This window comes from Hemiscyllium ocellatum, chromosome 2 (genome assembly GCF_020745735.1).
Source record: "Hemiscyllium ocellatum isolate sHemOce1 chromosome 2, sHemOce1.pat.X.cur, whole genome shotgun sequence".
NCBI lineage: Eukaryota > Metazoa > Chordata > Chondrichthyes > Orectolobiformes > Hemiscylliidae > Hemiscyllium > Hemiscyllium ocellatum.
In genome coordinates, this window is record NC_083402.1 from 35,117,329 (window position 1) to 35,135,066 (window position 17,738).

The 17,738-nt window shown below is 41.1% G+C and overlaps 1 protein-coding gene across 1 annotated transcript in view; it reads left to right on the plus strand.

The window, feature by feature from the left end:
• Nucleotides 1-16,748, plus strand: part of arsb (arylsulfatase B) — an 82,187-nt gene extending 65,439 nt beyond the window's left edge. Inside the window, exons 7-8 of the mRNA XM_060843567.1 lie at nt 12,270-12,398; nt 16,444-16,748. Of these exons, the coding sequence (XP_060699550.1) occupies nt 12,270-12,398; nt 16,444-16,709 (395 nt within the window). The 3' untranslated portion in view covers nt 16,710-16,748. The remainder of the gene's footprint in view (nt 1-12,269; nt 12,399-16,443) is intronic.
• The last annotated feature ends 990 nt before the right edge of the window (nt 16,749-17,738 follow it).

Consider the following 17,738-nt stretch of genomic DNA (forward strand, 5'->3'; position numbering starts at 1 on the left):
AGAACTCTTTCAAGTCGCCTTCTCAAGATAACTTAAGATTTTGTATTAAAAAAGGTGCAATGCATTAAAGATGTGAGGTTAGAGTCTGTCTGTGTCCCAATTTTGAGTCAGACTGGTTCTATTTCCAAAGTGGAATTTATAAAATATTACATGGATTGACTGCCTGCAGACTGTGTACTTTTTGAGCAAAATAGAATATATCTCAAATATAACTCTGCAAATAAAATTCACCCCATAGACTTAGGTGAGTGTGCATGTATGTGTGTGAGAGAGGGAGAGCACATGAGAGAGACCAAGAGATATAACAGACTCTAACCCCACACCTTTAATGCATTGTCTGAGCTGATGAAGGAGCAACACTCTGAAAGCCAGTGCTTCCAAATAAACCTGTTGGACTATACCTGGTGTTGTGTAATTTTTAACTTTGCATACAAAAGGGTGGATTTTCCAACTTCCCTGCAGTGTGTGTGTGTGTGCCTGTATAATATGGAAGTTATTTGTAGTTGGGCAATTTCAGTTATTTGCTGACATTATTATCCCAACAGAATGTGGATGATTTGAGCTTTACCCTGTGAAATGGGGCTGTATGTGCCTGGGAGTGATTTAATGTATGCACATAATTTGTATCGTACTTTTATATTTGTACTTCTCTGAAATCATGTTATTTCTTTTTTGAGGGACGTAATCACTTTGCTCATGAATTCTGCTCACTATTGTTTGAGGAGTCTCTCTTTATATTGACACTGTAGATTTGTTAAATATACTTTATTTGCTGAGTAAATCGATTTTGTTTTCTGTAAGATAGACTGTTTACTGAGCATTCTACCCTGCTGCCAACTCACTCGCTGACTGGTTACAGTGGAATCACACACATTCCCTGTCCTGTATATCTGTCTAATTACAAAAATCTGGGTGGGAAACTTTTCTTGATAGTTAAAACATTAAAAACAGGGTATGTTGAGGTGTCAGTCTTGATTCAGTGTTACTTGTTCTTTATCAAACACGATTTACAAATATTTGACTAAGAGCAGATGAATATTGTCTACAAAATTATAAGACTTATCATCCCACAACGGCAGCTGCTTCATATGACTCTTCGGGCTACAATGATGTAATTCAGTCTTCACTGTCCTCTGCAATGCCATTCAGATCAAGAGCAATTCAGGATTGCCTTCAAATAAGAGTCTTGCTACCGACAGCCCATTCCCCATCCATCCCCAAAAGAATAAAGAAAAAGAGCAGCAGATGTTGACACAGAGCTTGCTGTGCAGATATAGCACCAATGGCTTCAGGAAACATAAATCCCCCTCAATCATCCTAAATTATACATTTACAATTTCCAGCACTGCTGATGTTCATTTTTAAATGTTGTACATAGTGTTTAAAATCAATAAATGTAACTTAAAATAATTGAAAAAAGTTATAAATCTTGCAAACTTTAAATTTAATGCCAAATCTGTTGCAGGAGAGAAATCTAATTTGCCCGAGTTGGGATAGAGAATACTTGTGCTTTGGTAGCTCTTTTTATAATGGACCCCAATGCATTTCGGCATAACTCTCATTTTTGGTTAGGAAATGTTAAAGCATGGAATGTATATGAACTAGATGAGTGCAGTTCTCATAAGTAGTCAAGGCCCAATATAAACGACAGTGTTGGTCAAAGTGCTTCTGAGCTGGACCACCCTTCAGTATTCGACATAGATTTGAACTTGATAGCAAAGTCTCCAAAACTGTAAATTGGAGCGAATCTGTTACAAGCACATGTACACAATAATATCTCATCAGGAAGGATTGGTTAAAAAGAATGAAGATGGAAATTGAGGCTACGTTTCTCAATGTTAACCTAGGAGTAAGGGACTAAATCATCTTTCAAAATGACAATTTGAATGTTGACAAATTTGTATCTCTGACCTGGGTTTCAATATAGAATATAAATCAGGAGTATAAAGTTATCCTGGTAATGTTGATCAAAAACTACCATCGATTGTTATAAAAACCCTCATTTGGTTCACTGTTCTGAACAAGGGTCAATGGACATGAAACATTAACTCTGCTTTCTCTCCAGGTACTCTGAGACCTGCTGAGTTTCTCCAGCAGTTCCTGTTTTTGTTTTGGTTCACTAATGCCTTTTTTAGGTGTGGTAATCTGTCATCCTTACCTGGACTGCTCTAGGCATGACTCTGGACTCATGGCAATGTTGACTCTTAATTGCCCTTTGAAATGACCCAACAAGCCACTCAGTTCAACAATTAGGGATAGGCAATAAATGCTGATTTTCCAACAGAGCCCACATTCCATGAAAGAATAAAGAAAACAAAAGTAGGAAATAGTTGTCCAAATCAAATCTATTAGGAATTGCCATTCGTGTGCAACTGGAGAAAAATCAAAATATATGAAACTGTCCTAAGACTTAGAATCATAGAATCGTATTGTATGGAAAAGACCCTTTTGTCCATCAAGTCTGTACTGTCAAGATTGCACCAAATCTACATTGCCCCACTTTCCCACACTAAGCCCATTGTCTTCAATGTTATGACACAGCAAGTACTTTTTACTTTTAAAGGTTAAGGTTACTCGCCTCAATGACCCTCCCAGGCAGTGCATTACAAACCCCCACAATCACAGAACCATAGAAATGATACAGCTCAGAAGGGGGCCATTCAGCCCATCTTGTCCATGCCAGTCCAAAAGACACCCAGATGCCCTTTCTAATCAGATCTCCTGAATATGGTTGTAGTCCTCCAGCTTATGCAGATCCAGGCATTTTCAAGAGTTTTTAGGGTTTTTGAGCTCTCTGCCAAGGGAAGCTGGTTCTCTTGTCTATTCTGTTCCTACCCCCTTCAACAATTATGTCATCCCTCAACCTTCTGTGTTCCAAGAAAACAGCCCCAATCTTTCTTCATAGCCACAACTGCATGGTGGCACAGTGGTTAGCACTGCTGTCTCACAGCGCCTGAGACCCGGGTTCAATTCCCGACTCAGGCGACTGACTGTGTGGAGTTTGCACGTCCTCCCCGTGTCTGCGTGGGTTTCTTCCGGGTGCTCCGGCTTCCTCCCACAGTCCAAAGATGTGCGGGTCAGGTGAATTGGCCATGCTAAATTGCCCGTAGTCTTAGGTAAGGGGTAAATGTAGGGGTATGGGTGGGTTGCGCTTCGGCGGGTCGGAGTGGACTTGTTGGGCCGAAGGGCCTGTTTCCACACTGTAAGTAATCTAATCTAATCTAATCTTAAAAAAAACAACTCTCCCGTCCTACTAACATTCAAGTAAATCTTCTCTATGCTCTCTCCAGAGTAATTATGTCTTTCTATAATGTGGTGACCAGAACACTACACAATATTCCAGTTGTGGCCCAATGTCTTATACAGTTTCATCATTGCATTCAACTTTTGTATTCAACACCTTTGCAAATAAAGGACACCATTCCATATGCCTTCATGACAACTTTATCTACCCGTACAGCTCCCTTTTAGGGGCTAGCACACCAAGACCTCTCACTTCATCTACCCATCTGTATATTCCTTTTATTTGTGTATTCTGTTTTACAGTTTGACCTCCCTAGTTGCATTACCTCATACTTATCAGACTTGAACTTCATCTGTCACTTTCCTGCCAGCTCCTCCAACCCATCTATGTCATTTTGGAGCTTACAGCTATCATCTACACTATCCACTACACAGACAATTTTTGTCTGCAAATTTCCCAATTATACCCCCTACATTCAAATCCAAATTATTAATGTATAAAATAAACAGGAGGGGTCCTAACACTGAGCCCTGTGGATCACCATTTGAAAGAGTTTTCCGTTCTCAAGGGCAGCAGTCAGCTATTGCCATTTGTTTACTGTTACTAAGCCAACTTTGGATCCATTCAACACGTTTTCCTGTATCCCATGGCTTTTATTTTCTTATCGACCCATTCTGCCATGTGGGACCTTGTCAGATGCCTTACTAAAGTCCTCTGGGTGAAAAATCTTTTCCTCAAAACCCCTCTAGACCCTCTGTCTTACACCTTAAACGTGTGCTCCCTTGTTATTGATCCTGTTGAGTAAGAGTAACAGCTGCTTTCTTAGAGTCATAGAGATGTACAGCATGGAAACAGACCCTTCGGTCCAACCCGTCCATGCCGACCAGATATCCCAACCCAATCTAGTCACACCTGCCAGCACTTAGCCCATATCCCTCCAAACCCTTCCTATTCATATACCCATCCAAATGCCTCTTAAATGTTGCAATTGTACCAGCCTTCTCCACTTCCTCCAGCATCTCATTCCATACACATACCACCCTCTGTGAAAAAATTGCCCCGTAGGTCTCTTTTATATCTTTCCCCTCTCACCCTAAACCTATGCCCTCTAGTTCTGGACTCCCTCACCCCAGGGAAAAGACTTTGCCTATTCACCCTATCCCTGCTGCTCGTAATTTTGTAAACCTCTATAAGGTCACCCCCTCGGCCTACGATGTTCCAAGGAAAACAGCCCCAGCCTGTTCAGCCTCTCCCTATAGCTCAAATCCTCCAACCCTGGCAACATCCTTTTAAATCTTTTCTGAACCCTTTCAAGTTTCACAACATCTTTCCGATAGGAAGGAGACCAGAATTGCATGCAATATTCCAACAGTGGCCTAACCAATGTCCTGCACAGGCATAACATGACCTCCCAGCTCCTGTACTCAATAGTTTGACCAATAAATGAAAGCATACCAAACACCTTCTTCACTATCCTATCTACCTGCGATTCCACTTTCAAGGAGCTATGAACCTGCATTCCTAGGTCTCTTTTTTTCAACAACACTCCGTAGGACCTTACCATTAAGTGTATAAGTCCTGCTAAGATTTGCTTTCCCAAAATGCAGCACCTTGCATTTATCTGAATTAAACTCCAACTGCCACTTCTCAGCCCATTGGCCCATCTGGTCAAGATCCTGTTGTAATCTGAGGTAACCTTCTTTGCTGTCCACTACACCTCCAATTTTGGTGTCATCTGCAAACTCACTAACTGTACCTCTTATGCTTGAATAACTTAACAAAAGCGCTATATGACTTCCTGCTGTTTATATTTCTGAGGTACTAGTGATTAAGAATTGGAATACTAACCATTTTGATTCCTAACTGATGGGTTATTTTGAGTGCAGAAAATTTTCCAGACCAATTTTTTTTTTCAACTTTGAGGTTTTCCTTGTTTTATCCAAAATTACTGTGGTTGCAGAAATGATTCCATATATTTCTATAGCAGTACTCCAGCACGTGATTCGTATTACATTTTTCCAGATGTTATTAGAGCTGAGATACATTTTAAGAAAAAGTCCAAACCAAAAGGGAGTAGAAAGAAAGAGCAAACACCATGAAATTTATATCATAGCTGGTCACATCTTTGGGGTATCCTAAACTGTTTCCAGTCAATTAACTAGAGTTTCAAAGTTTTGTCTTTACATTTAAAGGAGATTTATGGATTAGACCGTTTAATGGTTAAAATGTAACTGAAATGTAAAATCTGGTGCTTTTTCACTGACTGATGGTTGATTTCTTGCTGATTTCTATGTAGTTCCACACTGTCACATCTGTAAATGTACAGTAGAGAATGAAACTTCAGAGTTTAAGAAGGTTAGATGGTATTGAATGCCACAAGTTCAAAATACAAATTTCTATTTTGTGTAACCTTCTGTAAAATGCATTATTTTGTAGTTTACAAATGCTATTTGCAGATGCCCATTTAGTAATATTATGACACTAAATCTATAACTTTAAACAAATTAACTTTTCTCCACTCTCTGTCCTTGTAGTAAGCAAATAGAAGACTGGTAAAGACAGCAACTTACTGTCCAGTCTTGCTAATGTCATGGTGTGACCTATCAGTGGAATGTCCAAGTGACAGTACATTGGTAATGATTGTTCCTTCCGCCCCTTCATGTTCTACTGCTTTTTCTTTTGGCGAGTAGCTTGTAGCTCCTACTGAGTTTGAGTTTACTGCCAGGCTGTTTTAGATCATTAAACTTTAAACTGAACAAATGCTACTGTGCTGTACAACAGTACACTGCTAGTATATTTTCAAAGGTAGGGTGGCAATCTAGTCTCTCTGAGAGGATTGTGGCAGGTCTGACGAGATGCTTTGATCTGAAGGCAACATGTGGAGATGTACATCTGGCAGAAATAGTTTGTTTATGTTTGCTCATGTTCCGATTGTCATTCCCTTGGAAAACCTGCAGCAGCACTTCATCAATGTTCCCTGCCCTCAGTACTGCCTTTTTGTGTCTTGGAACATGAACTATGTTCTTACAGTGGAAGTGTTTAGCTGCAGAGTTAATCATAGCTTTCTGAGCCTGGGTTTTGGGGTATGCATTAATTGTTGGAAGTATGGACTGTACCTTTGCTTCTTTGTGCTATAGTCTCCCACATGAATTAAGTCTCAGTAACTTCAAGTGCTAAATTCATGATGTCTTCATACTGTCACTGTTTCTTCATTTGTGGTTGTACTCTGAAGGATATAATAAAGGTGGGGGAGGGGAGAAGCAAAAGTGTCTGTTAGCTGCTGTAGAGAGCTACAACATTATTTGATTTCATAACGTTGCTGTAAAATACCTTTGGTTATTTACTTTTCTTAAGACGCTATGTGACTGCAAATAAGAAGGTCAACTACTTGCCAATAGATCAAACCAATAGCTGAGCCACTTGTGTGGAGACATAGTCCAAGGGTTAATTTCCCCAGGCCACGTGCTTTTACTGTTGAACCTGTTCCTACAACATTGTCCACCTGACTGGTAGAGTTAAAATTGGGAAGTCCATCCCCAGGTGGCGATGTCCTAGTGATATTATTACCAGACTATTAATTCGGACAACAGAAAATGTTCTCAGGTTTAAATCTCAACATGGCAGATTGTAAAATTTGAATTCATTGAAAATGATCTGGAATTCAGAGTTTGAAGATGACCGTGAAACAATTGTCGATTATCGGAAAACCTTGTCTCATTCATGAATGTCCTTTTTAAGGAAGGAAGTCTGTAGCCTCAACTGGTCTGGTCTACATGTGACTCCAGACCTACAGCTTTGGGTGACTCTTAACAGTCTTTTGGGCAATTTAGGGTTGGGCACTAAATGCTGGTTGAGCCATTGATGCCTACATCCTATGAATAAATAAAAATAAAAGTTCACTTATTGTTCAAGGTTTTTAGCTATGGAGCTTCACAGTTAAACATGATTTGATATTAACCTGATATCCATATGAATATTTTACAGCTTGTGTCATTGGGCAGCGATAAGACATACAGGAATTGAAGCAAAATACTGCTGGAGAGACCTTGGAGTGCATGTTCATAGCTCCATGAAAGTAGAGCCACAGGTAGATAGGATAGTGTTATTAAATCAAATAATGTAGCTCTCTACAGCAGCTAACAGACACTTTATTGGTCAGACTATTGAGTACAGGAGTTGGGAGGTCATGTTGCGGCTGTACAGTACATTGGTTAGGCCCCTGTTGGAATAATGCCTGCAATTCTGGTCTCCTTCCTATCAGAAAGATGTTGTGAAACTTGAAGGGTTTAAAAAAGATGTACAAGGACATTGCCAGGGTTGGAGAATTTAAGCTATAGGGAGAGGTTGAATAGGCTAGGGCTGTATTCCCTGGAGCGTCGGAGGTGACCTTATAGAGGTTTATAAAATCATGAGGGGCATGGATAGGATAAATAGACAGTCTTTTCCCTGTGTTGGGGAGTCCAGAACTAGAGGGCATAGGTTTAGGGTGAGAGGGGAAAGATATAAAAGAGACCTAAGGGGCAACTTTTTCACGCAGAGGGTGGTGCGTGTATGGAATGAGCTGCCGGAATGAGTGGTGGAGGCTGGTACAATTGCAACATTTAAAAGGCATCTGGATGGGTATATGAATAGGAAGGGTTTGGAGGGATATGGGCTGGGTGCTGGCAGGTGGGACTAGATTGGGTTGGGATATCTAGTCGGCATGGACAAGTTGGACCGAAGGGTCTGTTTCCATGCTGTACATCTCTCTGACTCTATAAATGTGAAACAAACACAGAATACTGGAAAAACTCAACAAGTCTTGTCTTTACTGTTTCCATTTCTGAGGTTAGGCTGTCCATCCATATCCATGACAAGCCCACTGACTCCAACTCCAGTCACCTCGATAGCAGTTCCTCACAGCTTACTTCCTGCTAGGATTCCATTTCCATTGCACCTGATAATTCCATTTGCTACTGAGATGCCTCCAATATTACCTTCTTTTTGCTCAACCATGCTTCCCCCCCCCCCCCCCCCCCCCCCGCCACATATACATACACACTCACTCACTCACTGTAATTGACAGGGCCTTTCACCATGTATCACCCATCTCCTGCAGTTTGACCTTGCCCCCACCCCGAACAATGAGAAGGTTCCACATGTTCTTATTTTCCACTCCACTAGTCTCCACACTCAAAGGATCAACATCCATCATTTTTGCTACCTTCAGAAGGGTGCCATTAACAAACACATGTTCCCTTCCCCTTGACTGTCAGCATTTCACCGGGTCTGTTCCCTCCATGACACTCTGGCCCACTTCTCCATCACTCCTAAAGATTCTTCACTCCCCCATGATACCATCTCATTCCTTTTGGAGATGGTGTTACATTTGTCCATTCACCACTTCCCTCCTCACTGTCAAAGGCCCCGAACACATCTTCCAGGTGAAACATATCTCATCAATATGATCCGTTTTACATTGATGAGACCAAATGCAGACTAGGTGACTGCTTTGTGGAACACCTTTGCTCTGTCTGCAGGAATGACCCTGATTCCTAGTTGCTTGCCATTTCAATAAACCATCTTGCTTTCATGCTAACATGTCTGGCTTGGGCTTGTTGCAATGTATTAATGAAGCAAACAAAAGCTCACAGAGCATCTAATTTACCATATTTACACATTGCAGTGTAAAGGTTGAATTTATAGCCTCATATTGACTTAAATAACTTCAGAAAATGACCACATGATGTCTGTTTTTCGATTTTATTTTTTATGTCCTCCCTCTTCACCACCACCCCCATCCATAGCTGTGTCTTGTTTACTCTCTGTTTAGTAGAAAATACCAATTCTGTCCTTGCACGTTAATTTACACCCATTCTGTACTTCTCTCCTCTTCGCTTCGCTGGTAATAACACCTTTTGTCTTTTGCACTTTGTCTCTACACCATTTTCCTTTTTGCTCCTCCTCCACCTCGATGATACATGTAAAAAAGGACCTATTTTCCAACACACTTCGTTTCTGAAAGAGTTATACAAGACTCAAGACGTTTCTGTCTCCTCAGATGCTACCAAGCCTGCTGAGTTTCTCCAGCATTCTATTTGTTTAGTATAAATAATATAGATTAAGCCTTTATTCATTAGCATTAAGGAAAATGAGAGGTGATCGTTTTGAAATATCCAGAATTCTAAGGGGGCTTGACAAAGTGGATGTTGAAAAGATGTTCCCATTAGTGAGGGAATCTCAGATGAGCGGAAATAGGTACACAATAAGGGGACATTTGAGTGGCGGGGAAATTTCTTCTCCCATATATGGAATTCTCTACCCGAGAAAGCTATGGAGGATAGATCACAAAGATTTAAAGAGGAGTTGTAGATTTTTTTTGGAAATACTGGGTTGAGAGCCATGAAGAGCTGGCAGATGATTTATGTCTGGGGCAGAGCAGCCATGATCTTGTTGAATGGCAGGGCGAGTTTGAGGCTTAAATGGCCTACTCCCATTCCTATTTCTTACATTCATGTTCTGAAATGGGGACCACTGACAGACACTATTCCCTGCATCACTCAGTGGTGCTGTGACCAATTCCCGCTGCTAAATGGCTGTCTAGGGCAAGATCCAATTCACTAAGCAAAAAGCTGGGACCAACCTTGGCTGGAGACCACAGTACAGTATTCTGTGAAGCAAATAACTTAATTTTAAACAGATTTGTAGAGCTCAGATGAATTTTACCGTTATGGAGTCCTAAAAATTTGTGGGTGCAAGCTTAGAAAAATATTGGCATTTTTCAGAAAATATGATCTGTCCTGCTATTGTGCACCAGAAAGAAATGCTTTTTCTTCCCATTAATCTTTGTTACTCTAATAAGGCAAATTCCCACTTAGTGAAGTACTGTATGATTGAAATCATTGTGCTCCTATTTTGCAAGCTGCCAAAACACTTACTGTAAGATGACTCTTACAGCAGTCACACACTGGATAATGTGTTCCATAATGTAACTTCCCTTTTCCCAAGGTATTGACCTCACAGCTTTCAACAGCTAATATCTTAAACAGATCAGTTTGAAAACGCCTTAGGGAGCCTTACTGGGGAAGGAGAAACCCAGGCTGTCTGAAACATGTAAAAACAATAAAATGTAGACAAAGTCAGCATTTTCCAGGGCTTTGTACGGTTGTGTCTTTCAAACAGTACAACTTTGCACATTTAAAACTACCTCATCCACAAATTCTTAATACCCTATTTGAGCGACTGCAATATTGCTATTTATACTTCCCATCACAACACAATTCTGATCAACTGGTTTTCTGTCTCCTGCCTAATTTTCCCTTTTGCCGCCTTGTAGCGCCAGTCCTTGCTCTTCTAATGCAAGGAATTGTTATTTTTGGCTTTCCAACATTCATTTAATTCAATCGTAATCCATTGTCTGATTCATCCACTTTTTATCCCCCAAGGTTGTTAATGCTTCCCTGCGCTCAATATTAAATCTAACATCCCAACCGCATTGCTTTACCTCGTGTTAAGTACTGCGCTGTTTCTCTTAATTAGTAGTTACTGTGGTCTCATCATTTTGGGGTATTTGCTTTCATTTGTTCCTGGGATGTGGGTGGCACTAGTAAGAACACATCTATAGAACATCCCTCAGTATTCTGACAACTGACTTTGTTTTTCATCACTTAAGGGAGGTTTGGAGTTGACCTCACGGATGTAGGCTGAAGCTTAGGCACTGATAAGGCAAACCAGGTAGAAGCAACAGATTTTATTTCCTAAGGGACAGTACCAAACTAGTTAGGTTTATGTTATTTTAATGCTGTTGTATTATTATTTACTTATGGCAAGGTAAGGGGTCAATCTGACTGTGGTGTTTGAAGAGAAGCTATGGATAAGCTTGTTTGGGTCAGGCAACCAGAAAAAAGAGCTTTGGAGTCATCTGGGCAGGTGATAGGGGCAGAAGTAGACCAGGTTGAAATGGCCCCATCAGCAGCATTTGACACTGTCAACTGCTCTTAAAAAAAACAAAGCTGGATAGATATCTGACTAAGGATGGGAACTCATCATCATAAGTGATGAGCAAATTAGACATTGTGTGGAGTTTTAAATTGCCAACTCCATTGGATGTATAGAAATACCATCAGAAGTGGAATACTTCTGATCAAGGTGAGGACAGGGAGAGAGAGAGAACTGAAAAATATCCAGTGCTTGTAGCCAAATGAGAAGTCAAGAAAATGAATTGGAGGCACAGAGAAAGGAAAAGGTAAGAGTGCACTTGTATATGATCTTGTGAAAACCTTTGTGAAATTGACAGTTAATTGCCAGGATCATCTTCGAAGTACTATCTTTAGTTATCTTTTTGCTGGAAATAGAAGGAGCAAGTTCAAGAGTAGAACATTTTCACAGAATCCCTACAATGTAGAAGCAGGCCATTCAGCCCATTGAGTCCATACCAATCCTCCAAAGACCCTCTACCCAGATCCATCTCCTTACCCAATCACTGTAACCTTGCATTTCCTATGGCCAATCCACCTAGCCATCTTTGGACTGAGAGGAAACCCACACAGCGACAGGTCAAATGTGCAAACTCCAAACAGACTGTCACCCGAGAGTGGAATTGAACTCGGGTCCTGGCACTATGAGGCAGCAGTGCTAGCCACTGAGCCACCATGTTGCCCCCCTTTTTTTTCAACCTTGTTATATTCATATGACGTGAATGTCTATGTTAATTATCTGTAAACCATTGCATAGGAACCTTAAAGATAAAAGAAAAATATGAATGTAATCTTTTTTAAATTAGCTGTGAGATATGCCCTAAATGGGATGCATGCCAACTATCAAATGAATCACTCAATGCAACTGTACAAATTATTCTTCTCTGTAGCATTCATAAATTGCATTTCATGCCACTTTTGTTCCTTCCAATGGAAATCCCATCTGTGTGTATTTGAGTGCTGCAGACAGTGTTTTGTTTGGTTACTTTAAAGCCAGAATTAAAATGGTTTATGTCCAATGTGATCTGTTTATTCCATACTCTGTTTCAATTCTTCTCTTCCTCCTATAGGTCCTGTTTTGCACAAAGGAAATGCTGCCTCCAGTATTGAACTGACTAAGTGGCAAAATTCCACCTTTAATGTGTCCATTCATTCTGCAATCCGATCTGGGAACTGGAAACTATTAACAGGATATCCTGGTAGGGATTTTTAAGGAAATTGCACACTGTATAATATTTTGCTAGAACTGTGTTTTTCATACATTTGTGGGCGTAGCCAGTAATTATTGCCCAGCCCTAATAGCCCCTGAGAAGATGGTGAGCTGCCCCCATAAACACATGCAGTCTGTCTGAAGAATGGAGTCCTATTGTGATGTTAGGAAGGAAGTTCCAGGATTTTGACCCAGTTGTAGTGAAGGAACTCAGGATGGTGTGTCGCGTGGAAGGGAGCTTGCAGGTGATGTTCTTATGCATTTCCTGGCCTTTTCCTTCTAGGAATGTTGTGGTTGTGGGTTTGGAAGCTGCAACCAAATCCGCCTTGGTGATGCATTGCACCACTGTGTGAAGCATATACAGTGGCTTCATGAGCAGATCAGGCTTGGTATACTGCGGCAAGTAACTAACCTCCTGACTCCCCAAACCACCTCCTGTCCATTCTCTACAAGGCACAAGTCAGAAGTGTGATAATACACTTCCCATTTGCCTGGATAAGTTTAACATCATCCAAGGCAAAGCAATCCACTTGATTAGCATCACAGTATCGATAAAAGCCTTTTGGCACACCATGTCTATGCTGACTAACAAACACCAAACTACTCCAATTCCATTTACCTGCACTTAGTCCATAGCCTGCTATGCCCTGGCATTTTAGGTGCTTACACCGATGCTTTTTTTAATGTTGCAAGAGTATTTGCCTCCACCAGCCTCTCAAGCAGGGTGTTCCATATATCTACCACCACCAGGGTGAAATAAAATTCTTCTATCTCCTTACCTTAAACTTATGTCATCTAGTCTTAGACACCTCTGCCACTGGGAAGAGACTTCCATGATTAAGTATCTATTGGCACCAAATCCAGAAGCATCCACTCCCTCCACCATCGATGCTCAGTAGCAGCCTTGAGTACCATCTGTAAGATTAGATTAGATTACTTACAATGTGGAAACAGGCCCTTCGGCCCAACAAGTCCACACTGACCCGCCGAAGCGCAACCCACCCATACCCTACATTTACCCCTTACCTAACACTACGGGCAATTTAGCATGGCCAATTCACCTGACACGCACATCTTTGGACTGTGGGAGGAAACCGGAGCACCCGGAGGAAACCCACGCAGACACGGGGAGAACGTGCAAACTCCACACAGTCAGTCGCCTGAGTCGGGAATTGAACCCAGGTCTCAGGCGCTGTGAGACAGCAGTGCTAACCACTGTGCCGCCCTAATGATGCACTGTAGAAAGTCACCAAAGTTCCTTAGATAGTACTTCCAAACCCATCTCAAAGGACAAGGGCAGCAGCTGCATGGAACACCACCACCTGAAAATTCCTCTCCAAGCCACTCATCATCCTGACTTGGAAATATATCATCATTCCTTCACTGTTGCTGGGTTAAAATCCTGGAATTCCCTCCCTTTGGGCATTATGAGTCAACCCCAGCATGTGAACTGCAGCAATTCAAGAAAACAGCTCACCACTGCCTTCTCCAGGGAATCTAGGGATGGGCAATAAATGCTGGCCCTGTTAGTGACTCCCATGTCTCATAGGAGGATAAAAATCCACAGAAAATGGAAGCAGGAGCAGACCATTTGGCCCTTCAAGTCTGTCTGCCCTTCAATAGGAAGTGAGGGTAGAAATGGCAAATGTTCAAAAAAGATTGAGAGGCAATAACAGACCAGTTAGTTTAACTTTGGTAGTGTAAAATCATTGGGAAACAGTTATTCAGGATAGGATCAGTCATCACGTGGGTTTGTTAGGAAAAGTCAGCATGGATTTCTAAAGGAGAAATCGTATTTAATTAACTTGCTGGAGATTTTTTTGAAGCATTAATGGAAAGAGTCAATGAGGGTAACACTTTTGATGTGGTATACGTTTGATACAGTGCCTCGTTACAATCTTGAGAAAACTGTTGGATATGTTACAAAAGGGACAGTGGCAACATGGGTACAAAATTGGCTGATCGATAGAAGACCAGAGAGTAACAATCAGTGGATGTTTTTTGGCCTGGAGGAAGGTTTGTGGTGAATCTCCCTAGAGGTCAATGTTCAGGTTATAGAGTATAGAAACAGACCCTTCAACGTACAACTTCCATGCCAACTGAACTATACTAATCCCTTTTACCTGCACCGGCAGAGAGTTCCACAGACTCACCACTCTGGGTAAAGAAATTCCTCCTCATTTCAGTCATAAATGGCCTACCCCGTATGCTTAAGTTATGTCTGCTAGTTCTGGACTCCTGGATATTGGGAAGATCCTTCCTGCATTTATCCTGTCTGGTCCTTTCAGAATTTTATAGGTTTCAATGTAATCCCTCTCCTCCTTCTAAACTCCATTAAATATAACCGTAACCAATGGAGTTTCTCTCCATGCGTCAGCCCTGCCATCCCGGGAATCAGTTTGGTAGGCTTTTTGGTAAAGAACGTATGGAGGTATAGCTGACCGTGCAAAGGCAAATGAATGTTGGCCTCCATAGTGACAAGAGTTGAGTACAGGAGCAGGAATGTCTTGCTGTTGGTGAGACTACCCCTGGAGTATTGAGTGCAGCTTTGACTCCTTATCTGAGCAAAGATGTTCTGGACACGGAGGGAGTGCAACAAAGAATCACCAGAGCTAAAAGTCATTGTTGGGAACAGCATCATCATACACAGAAGTGGCTGCACAGCTTTGAGGGAATATTGCTTCCAACCACATATTTGCTCCATTCTCCTTTCATTCTCTTTTCAAAGCAATGTCATTTTCAACTCCCATAAAATTAGCTGGTTACATCCCTGCCTCAGCTCATCTACTGCTGAAACCCTCATTCGTTTCTTTGTTTCCTCTCGTCTTCATTATTCCAATGTACTCCTGGCTAGCTTCCCACCACTCGGCCCAATCATCGAAGCTCGCCGTTGTGATAAAAGCTGAAATTGTGCAGCTAATTGGAGATTTGAAACCAGTCTCGGGAGTCTTGGTGGTGTTTGGTCCTGGAAAAAGATGACAAGTGAATAGGATTTTACAGCCTTTTAAAGTTTGCTGAACGTGTTTAACCAATTTAAATTTAATCACCAAAATACAAGCGATTGTTGAGGCAATCCAAGTCGGAGAGGCTTTGAGGGTGTTTCCAAATCTGGAACTTTGCAAAAAAAAAATCCAATCCTTCATTTTCAAAGAAGACAACATCTTCTCAAAAGTCAAAGATGGTGTCCCACAGATTCACTGATAGCTGGTGGGCTCTGATTCAAGGACATTGATCATTTAATGTGCAGCTTGGGCGATGTTATGGCTACAACTTTTCATATTTTTCTCATTTAGCCTCGAATGTTAGAGTATAAAATGTATAATTTATAGCTTGTGCTACTTTTCTAACTTTATATAGTTAAATTTAGTTTGTTCAAACTGTGGAATCTTGTAGTTTTATTTCTTGCTAAGTACCTGGTATCTTAAACTTCATCTACTTTAAAAATGTTATTAGTCCCTAACTGGAGCATAACGTTAATTTGGCAGTCACAACACTTTCAGGAAGTTGTCCAGCTGTAAACCACCTGCTGAATAAACCCCTGAGCAGTTATTACAGTTTAGATTATTGGAATGTGAGAATTCTGTCATTAAGTGGTTACAACTTCACTGTACTTCATTGATCGTAAAGTATTTGGGGATGCCCTTGTAAAATCCCGTCTGTCACTTTGTCTATGCATATGTCCGTGCACATACGTGTAGTGCTAGTTCAGACTTTCCCATTGGCATCCATCAATCCATCTTGTTACATCATGACACTTAAAGGATTATCATTTTCAAAATAGTTATTTATTGAGCAGGGTGATGCATCTGTGGTTGATTACAGTGGAGTTTCTGTGTGGACTATGTGTTATAACAAATTAACTGTGCAGTCCTTAGCATATGGAAAGTGCATTTTTCCCTCAGCAGCTGTCCTTGTTTGTATAACGCATGCCACTGGTGTTTTGAATTAGTACCACATCATTGAGATGTGATATGATCCTGTGATTCAAATGAAGGATTAGATTGTACTAACAAGAAATGTTCTGTTTACTGTAGGCTGCAGTTACTGGTTCCCGCCACCATCATTGTCCAAACAAATGGAGCCACCGTCCACTGAGCCACCAAAGAAAAACGTTTGGCTTTTTAACATTGCAGCTGATCCAGAGGAGCGAGTTGACCTTTCAGACCAATACCCTAGCATTGTTGAGAAGTTACTGTCAAGACTTCAGTACTATCAGGACAGTGCAGTGCCTATAACTTACCCAGCAGAAGATCCAAAGTGTGATCCTGGCAAGAATGGGATTTGGGGGTCTTGGGCCTAGGAGCCAAGATTGATTTGATTAAAACTAATAACACTTTTATGTTACTGTTTCCAAATGTCATTTTAATAGTAGGTGATGCTAAGCACTATGTTTGATCTCTGAAAGTGCCTTTTAATACTTCTGGTAAATTCTCCACCAGCTCACCTTTAACTGAATGCCAGGTCATTGTTCTTTGGGACAGTATCACTTGCCAATGCCCCCTCACAGTCAGGGGAAATATTTTCCCGTGTTTTAACAACAGTTTCACAATTTTTCAGTCCTCACAGCTGTCTGAACTTTCAGAGTTACAACATCTCAGAGGTGCAGGCAGCTGAGCAATTGGCTGAGACTCAGTGCTGTTTGATTTAAAAAAAAACAAATAGCCGAGTCTCAGAACAGAATGAAGTGCAGCCGGATCTCAAACTGTGGGAACAGAATGGAACAAAATTTAACAGCTGCCACTTCAATTCAATAATCTCTTTACCTGACAGCGCTTCACTCAGCTGTGAAATATAATGTCATATTTGCTTACAAAGTTAAGCATTAAAGTAATGTGTTTTCTGTCTTTAAAGTTAAGATACAAGTAGAAAGGCAAGTTAGGTTTTTTTGTCATATCTTGTGCAATTGTTAACAGTGTAGCATGTGTTTAGTAATGACCTGCTCACTGTTACTTGGTTTGGATGCTGTCAAAGTGATTCAGCTCCTGAGGTCAGGTGAGCCTTGACATCAAAGCAACGTTTGACCAAATGTGGCATCAAAGAGCCTGATTGAAACTGGAGTCAGTGGGACTTGGTAGAGAAAACACCGTGCTGGTTAGTCATACCTAGCCCAAAAGAAGGTGGTTTTTGATTGTTGGTCAGTCATCCCAACTCTCCTTCTGTGGAAGGGTCACCTGACCTGAAACATTATCTCTGATTTCTGTCCACAGATGCTGTCAGGCCTGCTGAGCTTTTCCAGCAGTTCCTATTTTTGTTTCAGCTGTAGGACTTCTCTGCAGAAGTTCCAGACGGTAGTGTCCTAGGCCCAACCATCTACAGCTGCCTCATCAAT